General features: G+C 33.5%; 1 protein-coding gene across 5 annotated transcripts in view; it reads left to right on the forward strand.

The window, feature by feature from the left end:
- Phkb (phosphorylase kinase regulatory subunit beta) overlaps window positions 1–19,578 on the forward strand; it is a 221,059-nt gene that overhangs the window by 106,842 nt on the left and 94,639 nt on the right. For all 5 annotated transcript variants that reach the window (XM_005318148.5, XM_005318149.4, XM_021721160.3 and 2 more), the window contains 5 exons: window positions 6,030–6,125; window positions 7,502–7,699; window positions 11,554–11,611; window positions 12,230–12,307; window positions 14,284–14,442. In XM_005318148.5, coding sequence (XP_005318205.2) covers window positions 6,030–6,125; window positions 7,502–7,699; window positions 11,554–11,611; window positions 12,230–12,307; window positions 14,284–14,442 — 589 coding nt within the window. The remainder of the gene's footprint in view (window positions 1–6,029; window positions 6,126–7,501; window positions 7,700–11,553; window positions 11,612–12,229; window positions 12,308–14,283; window positions 14,443–19,578) is intronic.

Raw genomic sequence — 19,578 nt, forward strand, 5'->3', positions numbered from 1 at the left:
GGTAGGGTTGACTGGATCATGATGCTTCACCCTCTGGATAGAAGGGCTCCAACCTCTTTGCTGAATGCCAGTTGTTCTGGAGATTTTAAACAGCTTACCTCCAGGGGCCAGTACTTTTTGATCCACAAGAGAAGACTGTACCCTACAGATCTGCCCTGGGTTCCACTCATGTGTTGGGAGGCCCAATTTTTAGTCCCCTATGTCTCTTTCAGATCCCTTTTGGGTTTAGTCTCCAATCTCTCCTACCCCCCGCCCTTCCAAATTCCAGGCCAGAAGTGTCTCTACCAGTGGAACCTGCAAGCATTCGAATTTGAGGAGTGGATAGAATGGATGGGTTTCCACAACCAGTTGTTCCCTGTGTAAACCTTTCTCCATGTTTGATTTTTTTCCTGGTCACTTAAGCACACTCTGTGTCATGCCTTGTGTGTTTACTGGGCTTGTATTTAGGGCCATCTTAAGTTTGCCAGGAATTAGCCCTCTCAGCTGCTGGCCTCTGCACAGTGGCTGCAAAATGGTTCCTGCCTTTGTCTCCTGCCTGCCACCTGGAGAGATGGTGGCTTCTATCCCTGCACATGGATATTATGCAGCACATGTTTATGTTTATGAGGCAGTGTCCTTGATCTCTAAATGCTCCATACCTAGACACACCTCAGGCCTCCCTAAAATGCGGGTTCCTTTAATTCCCTTATCCCTCCACCATGCTCATAGAGGGACTGCTCTGGTGGGGGCTTCTGGCCTGATTGTGACATTGGCTGTGCCCCTGGGGGTTTCTTCCTTATTTTATTATATCCAACCTACTGAGTCCCTGATCTGCTTTAATGTCCAGTTTTAAATTCCAGTAAAGTCCTCCTGCGTTTTTGTTTGTTTGTTTAATGTTCACCCACCTTGCTGAGAAGCTGCCTGTCTGCTTTCTTGGTTTCACTCCATCGAGCAGCCAGGTAAGCAACCTCCTCTGTTCCTCCATCTTGAAATCCTCCCCTGTGTTTTCTTTGAGAACTCTTATTTTTAAAAAACTTTTAGTTGTTGTTTGTTTTTCCCCCCCCCAATAATCACTTTCCTTATTATTCAAGGAAAAAAAAACAACACTATTTAAATCTACATTGTCAAACTATGTTTGTTACCAAATCTTGGTCCTCGTCCCCAATGCCAACTTATACCAATTTAATAATGAGGGCATGGTTTTGAAAAAAAGGAAAAAGAAGGTTTATAGCTTTGCTAGCAAAGAAAAAACACAAGGGACTCCTGTCCCAGAGGCTGTGATTTTGCCCAACAAACTCTTCAAGGGTTGCCTTCCAGGTGTGCTCTGGGTGCCCTGATGGTATGTTGGATATTCACTTCTTAGGTTCTCTGGCAGATAGTTCCTACTTGTGGTGGGTGTTGTTCAAGGATAATTAACTAGTGGCAGAAAGATAGCACTATCTCCCTAATCTTGTTAGAGAGTGGGGAGAGGGGAGAAGAGAGAAAATACTTATCCTTTTAAAAATAAGCCTCAGAGCAAGGAGGACTATATTCAAAAGGTTAAGTGGACCACTGTTACATTTTCAAAAGTTATTTTTCTTTGAGTCACTATCTAGGAATCAAATGTGATAAGAGGACCTTAAAAACAAATGAAGGGACTGGGGATGTGGTTTAAGTGGTAGCATACTCTCGTAGCATGCATGAGGCCCTGGGTTCGATTCTTAGCACCCACATAAAAATAAAATAAAGATATTGTGTGCACCTAAAAAACTAAAATAAATAAATAATTTTTTTAAAAAAAGAAAGGAAATGAAGGATACAAAAAGAAAAAGAAATGGAGACAGACCTCAACGATCAGCAGAGCTTTATTAAGTAACCGAGGGGCACATTTTCAAGAGAGAAAATGGCAATGGCTACAGCAAGTTGACTGAGTTTTATAGGGTTTAGCAGGGCCAGGTCACGGGAGAAATTTCGGTTGTAGACTCATTTAGGGCTGGTAGGGGAACAGTCATAGATAAGGGAAGTTCCTTGAGGCCTGTTGTACCAGGGACAGCCAGTTCAGGTATAGGTGGGGGCCAGGTGCAAGTCCTTTCTGTGTTCTCACCATTTTCCCTTCCTACCTTTCCTATGACTAAGGCCTAGGCTTTTATTTTATCCCACTGCAATGACAAAAGCTCCAATTTACCACAGACATCCCCCTACAAACCTGGCAGGATAGGGGGTTAGGGGAACAGTTTTAGATAAGGGAAGTTCCCTGGGGCCTACTGTCCATATCCTTCAAACCTAATTTCTATAATGATGAATTTGTAATAAAAGCTGATTTGGGGTCAGCTACATTTAGATACATACTAATGTAATCCTTCATTAGGGATACTTCATCAGGGTCTCAAATATGTTCTTAATAAAAACAGTGACAAATATATTTAAATATTTTAAGTCATATTTGGCAGTGTTCAAATAATCATATTTAATAAAATATTTAATAAATATATTATCAAATGTCATGGACATAGTAAGCAACAGTTTTGTGATTACTGATTTTGAGTCTCAGCTTTGCTGTTCTGAGAATTAATGATCAGATTTATCCTCCTCTTTACTTTGAAAATTCCTTTACTAGAATGTGAGCAGCATCTTCTATAAAGAAGAGAAGGCTGTATTTTGAAAGGGGCTACTGGAAAAAACTCTTGGAGCAGGAAGCAAAAATTGACCGTTTATACACCTATTGCCATTACAATGGTGTAGAGGGGGAATTCCAGTCTGTCAACATTACTTTCTGGAAGAGGCTCTGCTAAGGGAAGCTTGATACTGAATTAGAGAAGAAAAAACACCTGATTGTAGCTTTGTTGTTTGATTTTGCTTCCAAAAGAAGAATAGAAGAGATTATGTGTAGTAGATCCCCACTAAATAATTTCACCTTATTTTATTTTTTGATTCTAGATAAGAGTAGCAATTCTAGTAGCTCAGACTTAGAGAAGTGATTAAAATGGAGGAGAGAGAGGGCCAGACAATTCTCTAAATCATTTCTCTTTTAACCGAGATCATTGATATTAACAGTATGATGTGATACATATGGTACCATGGGCCTTGGGAACCATCTCAAAAGTGTTTATTCTTGTCATGAGAATTGAGGGGACAGGTAGATGGGTCAGTACAGCCCTTTCCCCTCGTTGAAACCATGCCCCCCATGACATTGTCAGGTAGAATCATTTAGTGCATTTACTAGAATTAAAACAATTGCAGAAACTCAGAATAAAGTTTGAGCTCTCTGGGGTTGTAGCTCAGTGGGGGAGTGCTTGTCTTTCCTGTGTGGGGCCCTGGGTTCGATCCATAGTACCACATAAAAATAAATAAATAAAAATAAAGATACTGTGTCCATCTACAACTAAAAGAAAATGTTTTTTATGTGGTGCTGAGGATCGAACCCGGGCTGCACGCATGGCAGGCGAGCGCGCTACTGCTTGAGCCACATCCCCAGCCCAAGAAAATGTTTTTTAAAGAAGTTTGAACTCTGTTGTAAAAAAAAATATGCTCTCTATGTGGAATCAGAATATTACAACAGAGTTCTGATGATTTCAGGAAATGGAAGATGAAAATCAAATATCTAAAGTTAATAAGATACTCTGAAGTGACATATACTCATAAAACATTTTTCATATTCTTGCTTTTAATTGGGGAAGTCAAGATACTGACAAATGAGCTGAGGCTAGAATCTAAAAGGGACAACTAGAAAGATTGCTCATGTTATGCAAAGTGTTCAAAGCAATGCAGACATGTAGCTTGCTTTGAAATTTGCAGGACTAAAATTAAGCGTCTGATGATTTAAAGTAGGTGATAATTAATTCCACATGAGGACTCTCCTTGATGACTTTTTAAAAGTCTTGCTTTGGGGAATAATTGCTCATGACCTTGGGTGATTTTACCCTCCTGGAAATATGGACCTTAATGCATAAACTATTGTATATTTTGTAAGAGAACAAAAACAGTATTGTTAACCTATGCTCTCAGTGTTAAAATATGATAAAATTGTGAGATTTTATTTCCCTTTGGGCATATTTCTTAGAGACTGGTAGAGGAAAATTGAAACCCAAACAAATATTTGATGAACTTAGATAAATAAGCTATCTTTTGTGGTCAGAAAATAGAAGTTGACTGTTTTCATTATTAAATAATGATGAGAATTACCAAATTTTTCATTTCAAAATAAATTATCCTATTTTGATTGTATCTTTAAAAATTTAATTTCAGGCAGTTTGGCATGCAATTAACTTTATTAATTATTGGCCTAAGGACAAATTATAGCTCCTATTATTTTGTATATTCACAGGTTCCTAACATATTATACCCTTTATTTCTTGCTGTTTTATTCTTACTAATCTAGTTGCTTCTTTTTCCTCCAGAATTCAGATCCTAGCTTTCGTCCTTATCTTCTCCTACTTCCTTAGGCAACTATATAATTATTATTATTCCATATAAACCATGTTCATGGTTCTTTGCTGTGGTGACTTACTATAATTATAATTCTTTCATTAAGCCCTGTGCATGATACTTTGCCGTGTATTGCCATGTGTGGTCTTTTGGTTCCTTTCATAATTGTCTTGTGCAGGACTGTCTATCACTAGGTCAGTTCCTTGAGAGCACAGGTCAAATTCAACCTTGTTTGTTTTCCTCAAAATAGAGTGCATAGTACTCTGCCAACAGTACCTATTACATGACATTTTGTTGAATGAATAGATGAGTAGAGATGGGAGATTGGAACTCTTCAAATAACAGAACAGTTTAATATTAGCCTGGTTGTTGAGAGACAGCCTAACTCATTCCCTGTTCATTCATTAATTCACTTGCCAAAGTGAAATATTTTTTAAAAATTATGTTTTGAATGAAAAACTATTCTACTTTACAAGCTCATATTCTTTTATTAACATGGGTTAAGAGGAGAATTACATATCTAGTAAGTCTAATATTTGGATCTAGGAACTAGTGCTATACGATTGATTCAAGGTGTTTTCGTTTCCATTGAGTGTATCTTTGAAGTTTGTGAGAATTGAGATGAGATTTAGAAAGTAATATTGAAGCAACATGAAATGCGTGATAGTTCTGTTTTCCCCACATATATTTTTTCAGTGTTCTCTTATAATGAAAGCAGTCTTTGAATTCCCATTTCATTAGTTTTCAAATATTTAGCTCCACAGTAAAAGAATGTCATGTTGACTTAAAATTGTGCTGTTTAATATGGAATGAACTAATGGCTAAATGGTAAACAAAAATTTTAATGTTTTAGAAGACCAGTTGACATTTTATAGTATACCTATCATTTAATTCAAGTTTTGTTGTTGTTGTTCTTACTTGAAAGATAGTTGTTTTGGTTTTTGCTTTTTTTTTTTTTTTTTAGTGTGGGAAATTGTAAAACTAAGTGATTAAGGCATGGGCTTCTATGCCAGACTTGATTATATACCCTTGCTCTATTGAACTAAGGCTTAGTGTCCTTTTCAGTAAAATGGGGATAATAATATCTATATGAGGCTATTTAGTGACATAAGCCATGTGAAACATAAAGCATTATGCTAACATATTTAAATAATAGCTACTGTTATTTTCAGTATTATTATTGGAAATTCTGCTATCTTCATACTTTAATCAGATGTTTTTATATCCACAATTCTTGATTTTATATAAATTTATTTAGTTTGATCATATAATTAACATTCCTTATAAGGAATGTACAAAGCTCAGATTTTATGAATTAAAATTATTTCTAGTTTTATTCCTTGTCATATTAGCTTAACTACTTGTATTTTCATTAAAGTAAATGTTATTAATTGACTATCTTGTAATCAGTACATTCTGATTTATAAAAAAGGCAAAAAATTTCAACTGTAAATATATTTTATGATTGTTTAATATATTTACTGCAAGAAATTTGAGAAATACGGAAAGTATTTAAAAAAATCGTAAGATCTTTAGTAATCCCATACTTAGACAGTCAGTGTTAATATTTTTTTGTGAAATTTCCCACAGTAACAATGCCAAATGTTTGATAAGTTCTTGAAATTTTTTTCTTTTTCTCTTTCTAGGGCTGTTCTTGGTCAGTTATTTTCGTGGATCTTGATGCTCACAACCGCAACAGGCAAACTTTGTGCTCACTGTTACCCAGAGAATCAAGATCTCATGTGAGATATTTTTAGCATAAATTAAAATGAACTGTCATTTATGATTTTTATGTCATTTTAACTTCTTTTCCAAGAAAGTACTCTTAAAATGTTAGAGGTTGTCCATAAGAAAACATAATTAATATTGCTCCTCACTCCTCTGGCCTTTGGAAAGCTGACTTAGGAAGAAAATAGTTGTGAACAAAGTTTCTGTGTCCTTTGGATCTTTTGTAAGGCAATATTTAAAAAAAAAAGACATTATTTTTCTTTTGGTGGAGTTAGCAACATTAGGCCAAAATGAATTATTTTTTGTCATGGAATATTAGAAAAATATATTTCAATATATTTTTTTAGGAGGGGCCTACCATGGATTGAACTCAGGGCCACTCAACCACTGAGCCACCCCACTTCTTTTGTGTGTGTGTGTGTGTGTGTGTGTGTGTGTGTTTTTGTACACCCCACTTCTTTTTGTATTTTGAGACAAGGTCTCACTGAGTTGCTTATTAGTGCCTTGCCATTGCTGTGGCAGGCTTTGAACTTGAGATTCTCCTGCCTTAGCCTCCTGAATGGCTGGGATTACAGGCATAGGCCACTGCACCCAGTGATACTTCTTTTGAATAAATGTTCTTGTTTCTTTTCTCCCATTTTATTTACTCTATTTCTTTGTCTGATGAACTTTTGTAAGCTTATTATACCAAATTGTACATTTTTCTAGATATTATTTGTGATTCTTTAAAAATCCCAAACATAATAATATAATTATTTAAAAATAACTTACATATATGTAATGTAAGATTATAGTAAAAGAAATCAAAATTCACAAATAAGCATTATTTGCTATTGAATAATATAATATCCATTTATTCTGCCACTCGAATATACTCTTAGGTGGTATCATATACATGTTTCCATATATTTTTATGCACATGTATAATACTTTTACTTTACAAAATAGAACAGTATTGGTCACAGTCATTGTTATCCTAAATGTAGAAATACATTTCTATAATATAAATTTTAATTTCTCTTAGAATATAAATTTTATTTGCTGCTAATTGATGGACCTTTAACTTGTTTCATCTTTTTCAATATTATAAGCAAATTGCTATGGCAAACTAAATTGTGATGGCTATTGGTATTAAATTTTTACATATTGCTCTAATTAATATTTTAATGTTTGAGCTCATGTTACACTTTGACAATTCTCTTTATTAATGAACAAAGTTTTAACTCTTCTGTAAGGTCCACTGCAGCATGCCATAGAAATACTTGCCTGCTCTTCTGAGCAAGCTCACTGTTGGTTGGATAATCTATTTGACTTTTCATATCCATGATTCTCCTTAGGCTTTGGTGATCATATCACTGTAGACACAATTTGTTTTTCTTATTGACCCCAGAACACAGATGCTGCCCTGCTTCCCTGCATCAGTTATCCTGCATTTGCCCTGGATGATGAAGTTCTGTTTAACCAGACACTTGATAAAGTAGTTAGAAAATTAAAAGGAAAATATGGTTTTAAACGTTTCTTGAGAGATGGATATAGAACCTCACTGGAGGATCCAAACAGACGCTACTACAAACCAGCTGAAATTAAGGTATCAAAAAATATTGTGCATTAGTACATGAAAATGGTCAAAATCACAAATTCCAGAGGCTGACTCCTTGGGTTAAAGTTCCAGCTCTTTAATAGCTATGTGGTTTTGGATAAGTTAATTGAACTCTATGTTTAATATTATTCATTGGTAAAATAATAATACTAGCTATATCATGAGGTTTTTTTAATATTTATTTTTGGTGTAGATGGACACAACACAATGCTTTTTTTTTATTATTTTTATGTGGTGCTGAGGATCGAACCCAGGTCGTACCCGTAGAGGTGAGCGCTCTACCGCGGAGCCACAATCCCAGCCCCTCATGAGTTTTTTTTTTTTTTAAAGAATTAAATCGTTTAAAATGTTTAGAACAGTGCTTGACACATGGCAAGTGCTCAATAAATATTAGCTCTTATTCTGAGAGGTCTGTTTGCTCATAGTGGGCCATGTTGATGCACTGGTCAAACAATTTTCTCTTGCATTTTCAGTCCTTTGCCTGTTTGTCTTATATAATATAAAGTTTCTATTTGTGATCTAGCTTGTAGTCTATTAAATAAATGCTGTTATTCAAACTGATATTACTCCCTCTGTCACTTTTGTTTCATTTAGACACTTCTCATTACAATATACTTCTCTGAATATTAGTTTTAAAATATTATTTATTTCAAACCACTATGTATAGTTTTGTACTAGCTGCTTTTAAGCCATATAGAATATTCTTAATACTCCAAAAAAGTAAGCATCCCCTCACATTGCTGAAGACTTTGCTTTACTGGGTACATTGAAAATTACTCTTTTTTCCTAATATTTTATTTTTTTGTTGTAGTTGGACACAATACCTATTTTTTATTAATTTACTTTTATGTGGTGCTGAGGATTGAACCCAAGGTCTCACAGGTGACACCTAGGTGAGCACTCTGCTGCTGAGCCACAACCCCAGCCCCTCTTTTTTTTTTCTTTTAATATTTTTTAGTTGTCAATGGACCTTTATTTTATTTATTTATATGTGGTGCTAAGAATGGAACCTAGTTCCTCACACATACTTTACAAGTGCTCTTCCACTGAGCTACAAACCCAGCCCTGAAAATTACTTTTTAAAGCATGCTTATCACTTTGACTCACCCACTGAAGACCCATGAAATGGATTTGTAATATGGGGTATGTCTCAACAATATTAGACTTTGTAATTGTTTGGCAATTAACATACTACTCTTAAATTTCAATATAAACTTAGTTTTGCAGGACAAATTGACAAATTATTCATGAATGTGTTAAATTTCATAGTCAATGTATCATTTGAGAGCTTGAGGAACCATTTATTGTGTATGGTATTGAATTTTTATAGCTGTTGAAATTTTGTAGTGTCAAAATTTGTTAAATTAATCAGTTTATCATTTAAATGCCTTCAAATGTTTTATTTCTATTTAATTCATTTCCTGAACTGATTTACCTCACTTACATTTGAATTGAACCATCTGCAACTACCACCTTGCATACTTTGAACTTTGGATCAGTCTAGCAGGCCTTCTCTACTTATGTACTTACTGCTGAGCACCACCAAGGAAAGCTAGGAGCACTATGTGGATAAATACCTCCTCTAATTCAGGATATCCTTGTTGATCAGTCCTTATCACTGTTTTCACCTCTTCTTGTCAATTGTACTGTGTGACCCTGCCAGGACCTCTTCTTGGAGGCTTTTCTGTCCTTTTTCCATTTGTACTCAAGTTTCCAGCCTTTGATTTCTTATTTTCTACTGAGAGTCTTTCATTTTGGTGTGGCCTTCTCCAGTGAATCTCTTCATCATACTTGTCTCTCTCTCTCCTGTCTCATAAAAGGTGCTCTCTCAGCTCACTACACATATATACATTTCATCTTGTTCTCATTTATTTTCTTAGTTCTCTAACTGAAAGTTTTCTTTTCTTAATGACTGATGAACATTTCTCCTTTCTTACACTCATCTTTCCCACTTCTACACCTTCCCTCTGTTCTGTTTCCCCAAATTCAATCAATTTCTTTTCCTCAACATAAACCCATTGATGTTTATCATTAAAAAAAAAAAGCCAAAAGCCTCCCTCAACCTATATTTATATCTGCCTTTCATCCTCTTTCTCTTTGGAGCAACACTTCTGAATATCATGGTGTAAAAGTGGTGTACAGACCTTGTTTGCTTCCCACTTTCTTTGGGCCTGTATAATCTGTCTTTTCTCCCTAACACTCCTCAGTAGCTATATTGATGTCAGTCACTTTTGGTCACTACATCATAAGGGATTGCTTTTCTGACCTTATTTCATTAAACCTCTCCTTAGAATTTGCATACTTTAAATGAGTCTTTCTTCTTGGAAGCTGCTTCTCTATTTGTTGTAACTCTGTTTTTCTAGTTTTCTACTTCCTTCTCTCACTGTTCTCTTTAATCTCCTTTGCAGATTTCTCTTTTTCTGTCCTCTTAAACATTGCTCTTTTGTGGTCCATCCTCAGTCCTATTTGCTTTTCATTCTACTCATGCTGTCACACCTTATCAATAATGCTCTTTATCTCATACTTCTTCATCCCAATTTCTTTTCTCATTTATGCAACTATCATTTTGTTTGTTTGTTTGTTTGTTTTGGTGCTGGGCCACATCCCAGCCCTTTTTAATCTTCCATTTTGAAACAGGGCAGGATCTCACTAAGTTATTTAGGGTCTTGCTAAATTGCCAAGACTGGCCTTGAACTTGCAATCCTCCTGCCTTAGCCTCCTGAGTCACTGGGATTATAGGGATGCACTACCATGTCCAATTTAAAGCAGCTGTCTTTTGAACATCTCTACTTAGATGCCCTTTGTCAGTCACAAAAGCTGGCTGATTTGGCTTTCTTAAAAATCTTAATATTATGTTCCTATTTCTCTATTACTTCTTGATATAAGCTACTGATTTATAACCTGGGGAAATTGTGTCCCTCAGGAGACCTTTGTTATTTTAAAATTCCTGCTTTGCACAGGACAACCCCTACAATGGAGAGCTATTTGACCCAAATGTCAGTAGCCCTGAAGTTGAAGTGCCTTGGTTTAGGCTAATCTTTTCTCTTTGTATTGCTCTAGCAGCCTCCTACCTGCTTTCCTTTTTTCTTACCCTGTATCTCTATTTAGTACTGCCAGTTGCCCAATTTAGCAAGTAAATGTATTGATAAGTCATCATTGGTTCCCTGTTCCAGGTCACAGTCACAGTCTCTGAGCATGAGCTGTGAGGCTCTTCTTTGTTTGACTGGCCTAGGCAACACATTGTGGTTCTGTTTTTACTATTACTTTTTCCTTGCTTATCTTAGGATCAAAGAATTACCAGCTTTTTCTACCCATACTTTGTGTTTCTATGTATCTATGGTTTATATTTTTGCTTCCTCTGTGTGGACTTCCTTTAGCTCATCTCTCCAATGAAGCCCATCATCTCTTGTCCTATAAACCCTTCCCTGACCCTCAGGGAGACTAACATAATTCATTCACTGCTTTCCTAACGTATCATGCAGAGACATTTTGTACTGTACTATAGCTGTTTATTTGTGTGCTAGCCTTCCCAGTAGGTTGTAAACTTCTTGGGGAAGTTGTATCTCTTTTGTGTCTTCATATTTCTTGATCTATTTGGTGCCAGGTATTAGCTTTTTAGTAAATACTTGGTAAATATTTATTGGATGATTGCTGTTTGATGGATTGAATAAATGAGGTTTTCAATAATAAGAGTCCTGATAAATTTTTTAAAAATAATTGACTATTATAAAAATCAATCCAACTTTAAGTTATTACTATAAATTAATATTTTACCTTTTTAGCCTAAATACAGTTGTTACAGTTTGTTGTTGAAATTTTTAATCTTTTATTTTCTGTTTTAGCTATTTGATGACATTGAATGTGAATTTCCCATATTTTTCCTTTATATGATGATTGATGGTAAGTGAGCTTTTTCCTGAAATGTAAGCTATAGGATATAAGTGGTTTAAAGAAGAGCAGAAATGAAATATGACTCCTTTCATCTAGCAAATAGACTGTACTTGGGTGATGTTAACTGCTCTGAATTTTTATGTACTACTCTTCTGCTTTCTGAGTGAATGTTAAATCATATACATAATTTTTAAAACTACATACAAATAAATAAAAGTATTGTGTCCAACTAAAACTAAAAAATAAATAAGTATAAATAAAGTTGTATAAAAAATTTTTAAAAACTACTTTGATTTTAAAATGATATTAATATATTATTTGTATTTACAAAGAAAGGTTTTTGATTAATATAAAACATGAATACTATAATCATGATATATAACATTTATGCTTAATCAGAGAGAAATTTTAATTAAAATTTAGTTTTCACTTCTAAGTGCTAATATGACTTTCTAAATTTCTTTGAAAAAAATCATGCAATTTGCATTACTTTTTAAATTATATTTTTATCATTTACATAAAAAATTATCACAATAATTTTAAAAGGACCAGTAAGTTTTCTAAGGTAAAATTTTTATGATACTTATTCAGTAAACCTGCTATTATATTTTATATTTTACATTTTAGGAGTTTTTAGAGGCAATCCCAAACAAGTCAAGGAATATCAGGATCTTTTAACTCCAGTGCTTCATCAGACCACAGAAGGTATAGTTGTTTTTTCAAGAATTCTTCCTATTATCATTTCCTTAGTGTTCCTTTGAAATGTATAAGTGAGTCTTTTATAAAATACAATAATATATATTAAATTGAAAAAATGAATTGAGCTTTATATGAAATCATAGAGAATAGTGTATTAATTTATTATAATACATGTGTTTTTACATAAGGAATTCATTGGTCAATACAGGAATGCAGAAGAATTTAGATAGTCGTGGCAATACTAATGCCAAGGTAGTGTGAATGTGGACAGATCTTTTTCATCTGTTACTAAATTATGTAATTCCTTTACTCTGTGTAGTATTAAGTGACTTATTTTTATCTATGTCACCAAAAATTGTATGATTGGTGAGTGCTGCTCCCACTCCAGACCCAGAAGGCTCCCTGGAGATGCTCTGCTCTTCTCTAAAGGCACTAGGGTTACCAGGAACATTCTGTCCTCTTTGTAGTTGCTTCTAGGGCCTTTAGCATTGTGCTTTGAATGTATTTTATATGTTTAAATGTCATTTTTCACTGATATATTTAATATGTTAGAAATGGTCAAAATGCCCAATCTTATGAGTGGGAATATATTGATTTCAATCAAACACCACCAGGGACCGTTAAAGAACATAATTGACTTTTCTGTATTATTGGAAAACTAATTCTCCAAGGAATTTCAAACATAAAGGTCTAGATATCTTTGGGATTTGGAAGTATAAATAGAATAAGAATATATTCTCATCTGAGAACAGTTTTGAAAACATTTATACATAAGCTAAAAATTATGGTGTACTGGTAAAAAAAAAAAAGTATGTGGTCTTATGGACCTGATAAAGATTAATTTAGGTTATTCATAAAGATGAATAAAATGTCATTTACAGTACTGGTCCTCATTCCTATCCCACAAAGAGTCTATGATTAGTCTTTGGAGTTTTTCCTCAAATATCTCAGAATAAATGCTTCATTTTCTATCCACACCCTTTAAAATGCTTGTGATTTTTAAAATTATAGAAGATTTATTGCTAAATGTTGAATGATAAATACTAATTTTTACAAAAAAGTTATTTTTGTCTTTATGCTATGAATAATCACTTTGTGAGGATTATTGGATGAACATGAGGAATTATGTAATGAATGTAATATTTGAAATCTATTGAATCAGATCTTCAGTAGCAGATCATTAATGCATTGAGGTGATTGTTGAATATACTCCACTTTAGGCTTCATCATGCCCAGGATGATGTTTACTCTCTATATATCATAGAATTTTTTTTTCCTGGTTTTAGACACATATATCAATAGTGATTGATCAATAGTGATTGAAGAAGGAAACACTATTTTGGGGAAATATGTGTAATTTTATTAGAAAAAGTTACTGCAGGTTCATGTTGCAAAAAGTTTTCTGTAGCACTCTACAAAGACCCTACTCTTTAAATAATAATTTTAATTTCTGCAAGGAATATTTTTAAATGGGTTGGTCACAAGAAAAGATGGATTTTTTTTCCTCTTCAGTGATACTGAATGGTAGATAATGGGCTTAATATTTAAATAGGGATTTCTTTGCCCTAAGCAGTGGCTCAGGGTTATAATTCTTCATTTAAGATTACACAGTATCTCATTTGTGAAGCTTCCACAGACTAATCCTATTAAAAATAGCTTCCTCTATGGCTCTAAAAATTTGCATACTGTTTATTTGATTCATATAAAGGTGTTAAAATTAAATGTTGTTAAAGGAAGTGTCTACACAACTTTGGCTAAAGCATAATAGTATGCTGTTGACTTAGAGTCAACAAGCTTTTTTGCGTGTTTTTACCTGGTAAAATCTGAAAGGAATGAGAATATCCCATTTCTGTAGCTTATCAGGTCTGTCTCCTGGACAGTCTTTCTCTTTCCTTGCTTTCTAGTCATTACAGACTCTTAAAGGACATTTGGGGAAGGGCATTACTTTGTTACATTTTAATACCCTTATTTTTAAACTGTAGGATGTCCTGTAGTTCCAAAGTACTATTATGTGCCAGCTGACTTTGTAGAATGTGAAAAAAGAAATCCTGGTAGTCAAAAGCGATTTCCTAGCAACTGTGGCCGTGATGGAAAACTGTTTCTTTGGGGACAAGCCCTATATATCATCGCAAAACTGCTGGGTAAGTATAGGAAAAGATGGTTTACATTTTTTCTTTAGTTGTTATCAAACTATAAGAAATAAGTATGTATTTGGTGATGTTTTTCTTGGATTTGGGTGATATTTCATACTTTTTAGAGGTCTTTGGGGAGTTTCTTAGTGTGTAAAGGAATATTAATGTATTTACTGAATGAGGGACAATTTCCAGGAAGAAAGTCAAATAGTTATGAGTTTATGATCATTTAGGGGGGCTGAATTCAGCTTAGTAAATAGATTTCTAGCAGAATGCTTTGAGAACTTTGTGTTACTTTTATGTGATATAATAAAGTTTACGATTAAATGTAGCAGTCGTGTTTGAACAGTGCTTTAGTAAAATATATGCCATAAGGAATTGGTCATCTTTGAAAATTCTCTCTTTACCAATAAATACATGTTGATAATTTTCAGGGCTAGTTATAGGCTTACTGGGACTATTTATTCATAATTCTTAATTACTTTTTGGCTTCTCCTGCAAAAAAAGCTGAATCAGAGTAGTCTTTGGGCACACTGAAACAAAGGCAAATTTGATAAGCATATACACACACACAAAAAAAACTATTATGCTTCTTCTTGCACCACTCTTGCTAAAATTTCAAATATTGCCAGCATGTCCACCAAAGGGCTATTATTTCAATGTCAGAATTTCTTTATGATGAATTATTAAATAAGCTAATTATAAAATCTGTACTTGTACTTTAAAAAGCCTGCTTACTATATGAAATACTCTTATTGTCTTTGTTTTTTCTAGCATTTCTGTATAAATGCTAAATTAGTTCGTCCTGCAAGAGTAATCATCTTTGGTTCCTTTTTTTTTTTTTTTTAACAGTCCATTAGGGAAGAATATTTCAAAAGTCAGATTTCCAATTTTAGCCTTACTCAAATGATATGTAAGAGCAGACGGAAACTAACCAAAGAGGAGAAAATTAAGTTAATGCTGTTTTCAATTTGCTCCTTTCCTAACTCTATTTTCTGTGTCTCTTTATATACTGAATGCTAATTTAAGAACATGTAGAAATTTTTTCTTTCTTTAAAGGGACAGCTTTTTGACAAGGAGTTAATATTATTTATAAAGGCTTTGCTTTTTTGATTTTCCAAAGGAGGAATGGAATACACATGAAGTAATTTTTGTAGAATCAAGCCAAGTCAGAAAGGTTATCTCTGGTTAGAATGTTATTTCCATCTCATTAGCATAAATACAAAAAAAGCTTTTTGATAGGGTTAAATACAGCATTTTAGTAGAGTAGTAGTTAACCTGAGTAAAGACAGTAATTTTAACTAGAATCACAATTTTCTATATACTTAGAAATTATAAATGCACATGATGAAACTGTTCTATAATTCTGAGACTGAAAACTGAACCCTGTGACAGAAAATTTAAAGTCTAAACCTTTTTCTTTCTTTCTCTTGGTAAATCTCCAGCCTGGGGTTGTTACAATGAGAAAAATTATTTTGGGGGCAAAGTATAAAATTGACAAAGCTGATGAGATGGAAATGCCGAATTGACCACACCCTTCTTAAGCAAATTGAGCTTTAAAAAATCAAAAGTCTGAGAATAGTATCAATCAATAGAAAAGTATTGGATTATCCTTATTTCAAAATAAATGTGACAAATGTAGACACATCTTGAATGTAAACAGTATTTTCTCATGATAAGACCAGAGTGAATGTGAAGAGTATAGGTCATGCCTCTATTTCTGTTTCATGACCAAAATGAAGAAAAACTACTGCAGGGCTGCCTTAAAAGAAAGAGTCAATTTCTCTTTTCCCTGTTGGGCTTCCAAAAAAACACAAAAAACAGTAAAGAACATGTAAAAGGTATGTTGTGTAATATGAAACTGTATCCTGATTTCCTGATGAAAAAAAAAAATGCTGCATATCCATTAGCACTCTGGCCTAGCCATGTGTCATCTGTTAACAGATCACTAGTAAGATGAGTAAGATTTCAGAAGACTACATCATTTAGTTGCTGTTAACTATTGTTAAGAGCCATCAGACTTCTATGGATTTTCATTAAGATTCCAGATACCACATTTACTAACAAGTATTACTTATTCATTAAAGAAATCTCAGTTGAATATCTGCTTGGCAACCTTTTGTACTCAGTTAATTTGGAGTTACTCTTTTTTCATAAAAATAATAGAATAGTGAATCTTTAAAAGCATTCTGTATATATAACTCTCACTAACTAATTCAGGCCAGTTTTCGTATTCTGCTGAAATCTAATAGGAATACTTTATCTATGTGTAAGTGAATAATTTTACAACAAAACTGTGTGGCTTCTATGGCATTGATAGAGAAAGAAGATATAGTATGCTATTTTCTAAACAAAGCTTGAACTCCCACTCTATTTTTATTAAATGGTTATTTTTTTATAGTCTTTCCTTTTTTCTTAGGAAATTTGCTTTTAGGAAATCAATGGTTATTATATAATAGGTAAATTAAATTATAAATATTTATTTTAAACCACATGACATATTTTATGATGTAATATTTAATTTGCCTTAAAATAAAATGATCATTTGTTGTACCTTCAACTATTATTTAAATTTGATAGTTTAGACATTGTTCATGTAAAATCAGTCCAAAGAAAGCGGAGTATCTTTTTGACCTCTTTGTAAAACCCTAAAAGTATTTATCAATGTAAAAAGTCACTTGAAAATCATGATCTTTGTCTGAAATACTTTAGTTTTCTTAGAAAACTAAGAAATATAACAAAGTTAATCTACTTTAAAACTTCCCTGAGGCAGCTAAATTTTCTTACCCCAAATGTCACAATCTTACCTTCATTCAAGTACTATTAGAAGATCCTCAATCATTAAAGAGTAGAACTTTACATATTATATAACTAAGGAAGTGAATAGAGGAATTTTTTTAAGAAGGATATTTTGAAAACATTAATAAATATTAAGGGTGAAAACAAGACATGTTTTTTGGTTAGGTTTGAATTATTTGCAATCTTAACTACTTACAAGTTTTTCTATAGTACATATAAACTCCCAAACTATTCAGGTAAATGAAAATTTTCTTGAATTTTGTGAATGATCATTGTCTTTTGGAGATGAGTATTTTTTAATTTCCTTTGAGCACTAATAGGAGACTTTTTCTTTTAAAAATATTTTAATTAGCAAATAATAATTGTACATAGTTATGAGATCCAGTGTGATGTTTCTACACACACACACACACACACACACACACACACACTCTGAAATGGTTAATTCAAGCTAATTAACATATCCATCACTTCATATACTTCATATAACATTTTTTGTGGTAAGAACATTGTTGGAAATTTTGACTACTTAATACAATATTATTATCTATTGTCACCTTGTCATCCTTTAGATCTCAAAAACTTATTGCTCCTGTTTACTGAAACTTTTTATCTTTTGACCAACAACTTCACATTATCAGCCCCCTGCAAACCACTAATAAAGGTGATTCTATTCCCTACTTCAACTTATTTATGTTCCACATACACAATTAAGTTCATGTGCTATATCTTTCTGTTCCTACTATGAGTTCTTTATTATTATTATTATTATTATTATTATTATTATTATTATTATTATTCAGTCATATTAATGGTATAAATTAATTGGTTTTACTATATCATTCCATACATGCATATATTGTGCTTTGATGATTGTATTCACCCTTACTTGTTCTCTCCTCTTACTCCACTCCTCCTGTTCCCTTTCCCCTTCCCTAATACACTAATACTCTATCTTCTCTTTTTTAAGTCATTGTTTTGTTTTTCTTTTAAGTTTCAACATATGAAACAAAACATGTTATACTTATTTTTGTCTGGCTAATTTCACTTAACTCATATGATTACCTCTGGTTCTATCAGTTTTTCTGCAAATGAAAAGATTTCATTCGTCTTTATCATTGAATAGTACTCTATTTTGTGAGTGCGCGCACATGTGTATGTGTGTGTATGTGTGTGTGTGTGTGTGTGTGTGTGTGTGTGTGTGTGTACCATATTTTCTTTATCCATCTGTTTGAGGGCATCTAGACTGATTTCATATCTTGAGTATTGTGAGTACTACCAAAATAAACAAGGGTATCTGTTTTGTATGCTGACTTCATTCCCTTTGGATCTATAACTAGGAAAGAGATAACTGGATCCTATGGTAATTCTATTTTTAGTTTTTTGAGGAACCTGCATACTGTTTTTCATATTAGGTTTACTAATTTCCATTCCTACCAACAGTGTCTGAGGATTCCTTTTTCTCGACATCCTCACCATCATTTGGTTTTTTATTGGTTTTATTAGCCATTCTGACTGGGTTGAGATAGAATGTTAATGTCATTTTCATGTGCATAGATGGCTAAATATTTTTAAGCATTTCTTGTGGGCCATTTATTTCTTCCTTTGAGAAGTTCTGGTCAGATTATGTGCCCATGTTTTAATTGAATTGCTTGTTTTTTTTAAGTTTTTTTTTAATTCTTTACATATTGTAGATGTTAATCTTTTGTCAGATGAATAGCTGACAAAGAGTTTCTCCCATTTGGTAGATTGTCTCTTCATTCTATTGACTGTTTTCTTTGTTGTGCAGAAGATATTTTATTTGTTGTAATCCCGTTTGTCCCTTCTTGCTTTTATTTCCCAAACTATTGGAGTCCTATTTAGGAAATCATTGGTTGCACCATCCTCTTGAAGTATGTGCCCTGTTTTCCTCTAGTATTTAATAAGAGAGTTTTAAAGTGATAGCAGAGGGGCTGGGGATGTGGCTCAAGCGGTGGCGCGCTCACCTGGCATGCGTGCGACCCCGGTTCGATCCTCAGCACCACATACCAACAAAGATGTTGTGTCCGCCAAGAACTAAAAGATAAATATTAAAAATTCTCTCTCTCTCTCTCTCACTCTCTCTTAAAAAAAAAAAAAAATAAAGTGATAGCAGAAGCCCAGTGTGTTGGCACACACCTATAATCCCAGCTACTCAAGCAGGAGCATCGCAAGTTCTAGGCCAACTTCCACAACTAAGACCATGACTCAAAATAAGATATAAAATAGGTTGGAGACATACCTCAGTAGTAAACCACCCTTGAGTTCAGTCTCCAATAACCTTCCTTTTAAAAAGTGATAGAATAAATTTAGAAGTACCTTTAAATT

Source organism: Ictidomys tridecemlineatus, chromosome 15 (assembly GCF_052094955.1).
Source record: "Ictidomys tridecemlineatus isolate mIctTri1 chromosome 15, mIctTri1.hap1, whole genome shotgun sequence".
Lineage (NCBI taxonomy): Eukaryota > Metazoa > Chordata > Mammalia > Rodentia > Sciuridae > Ictidomys > Ictidomys tridecemlineatus.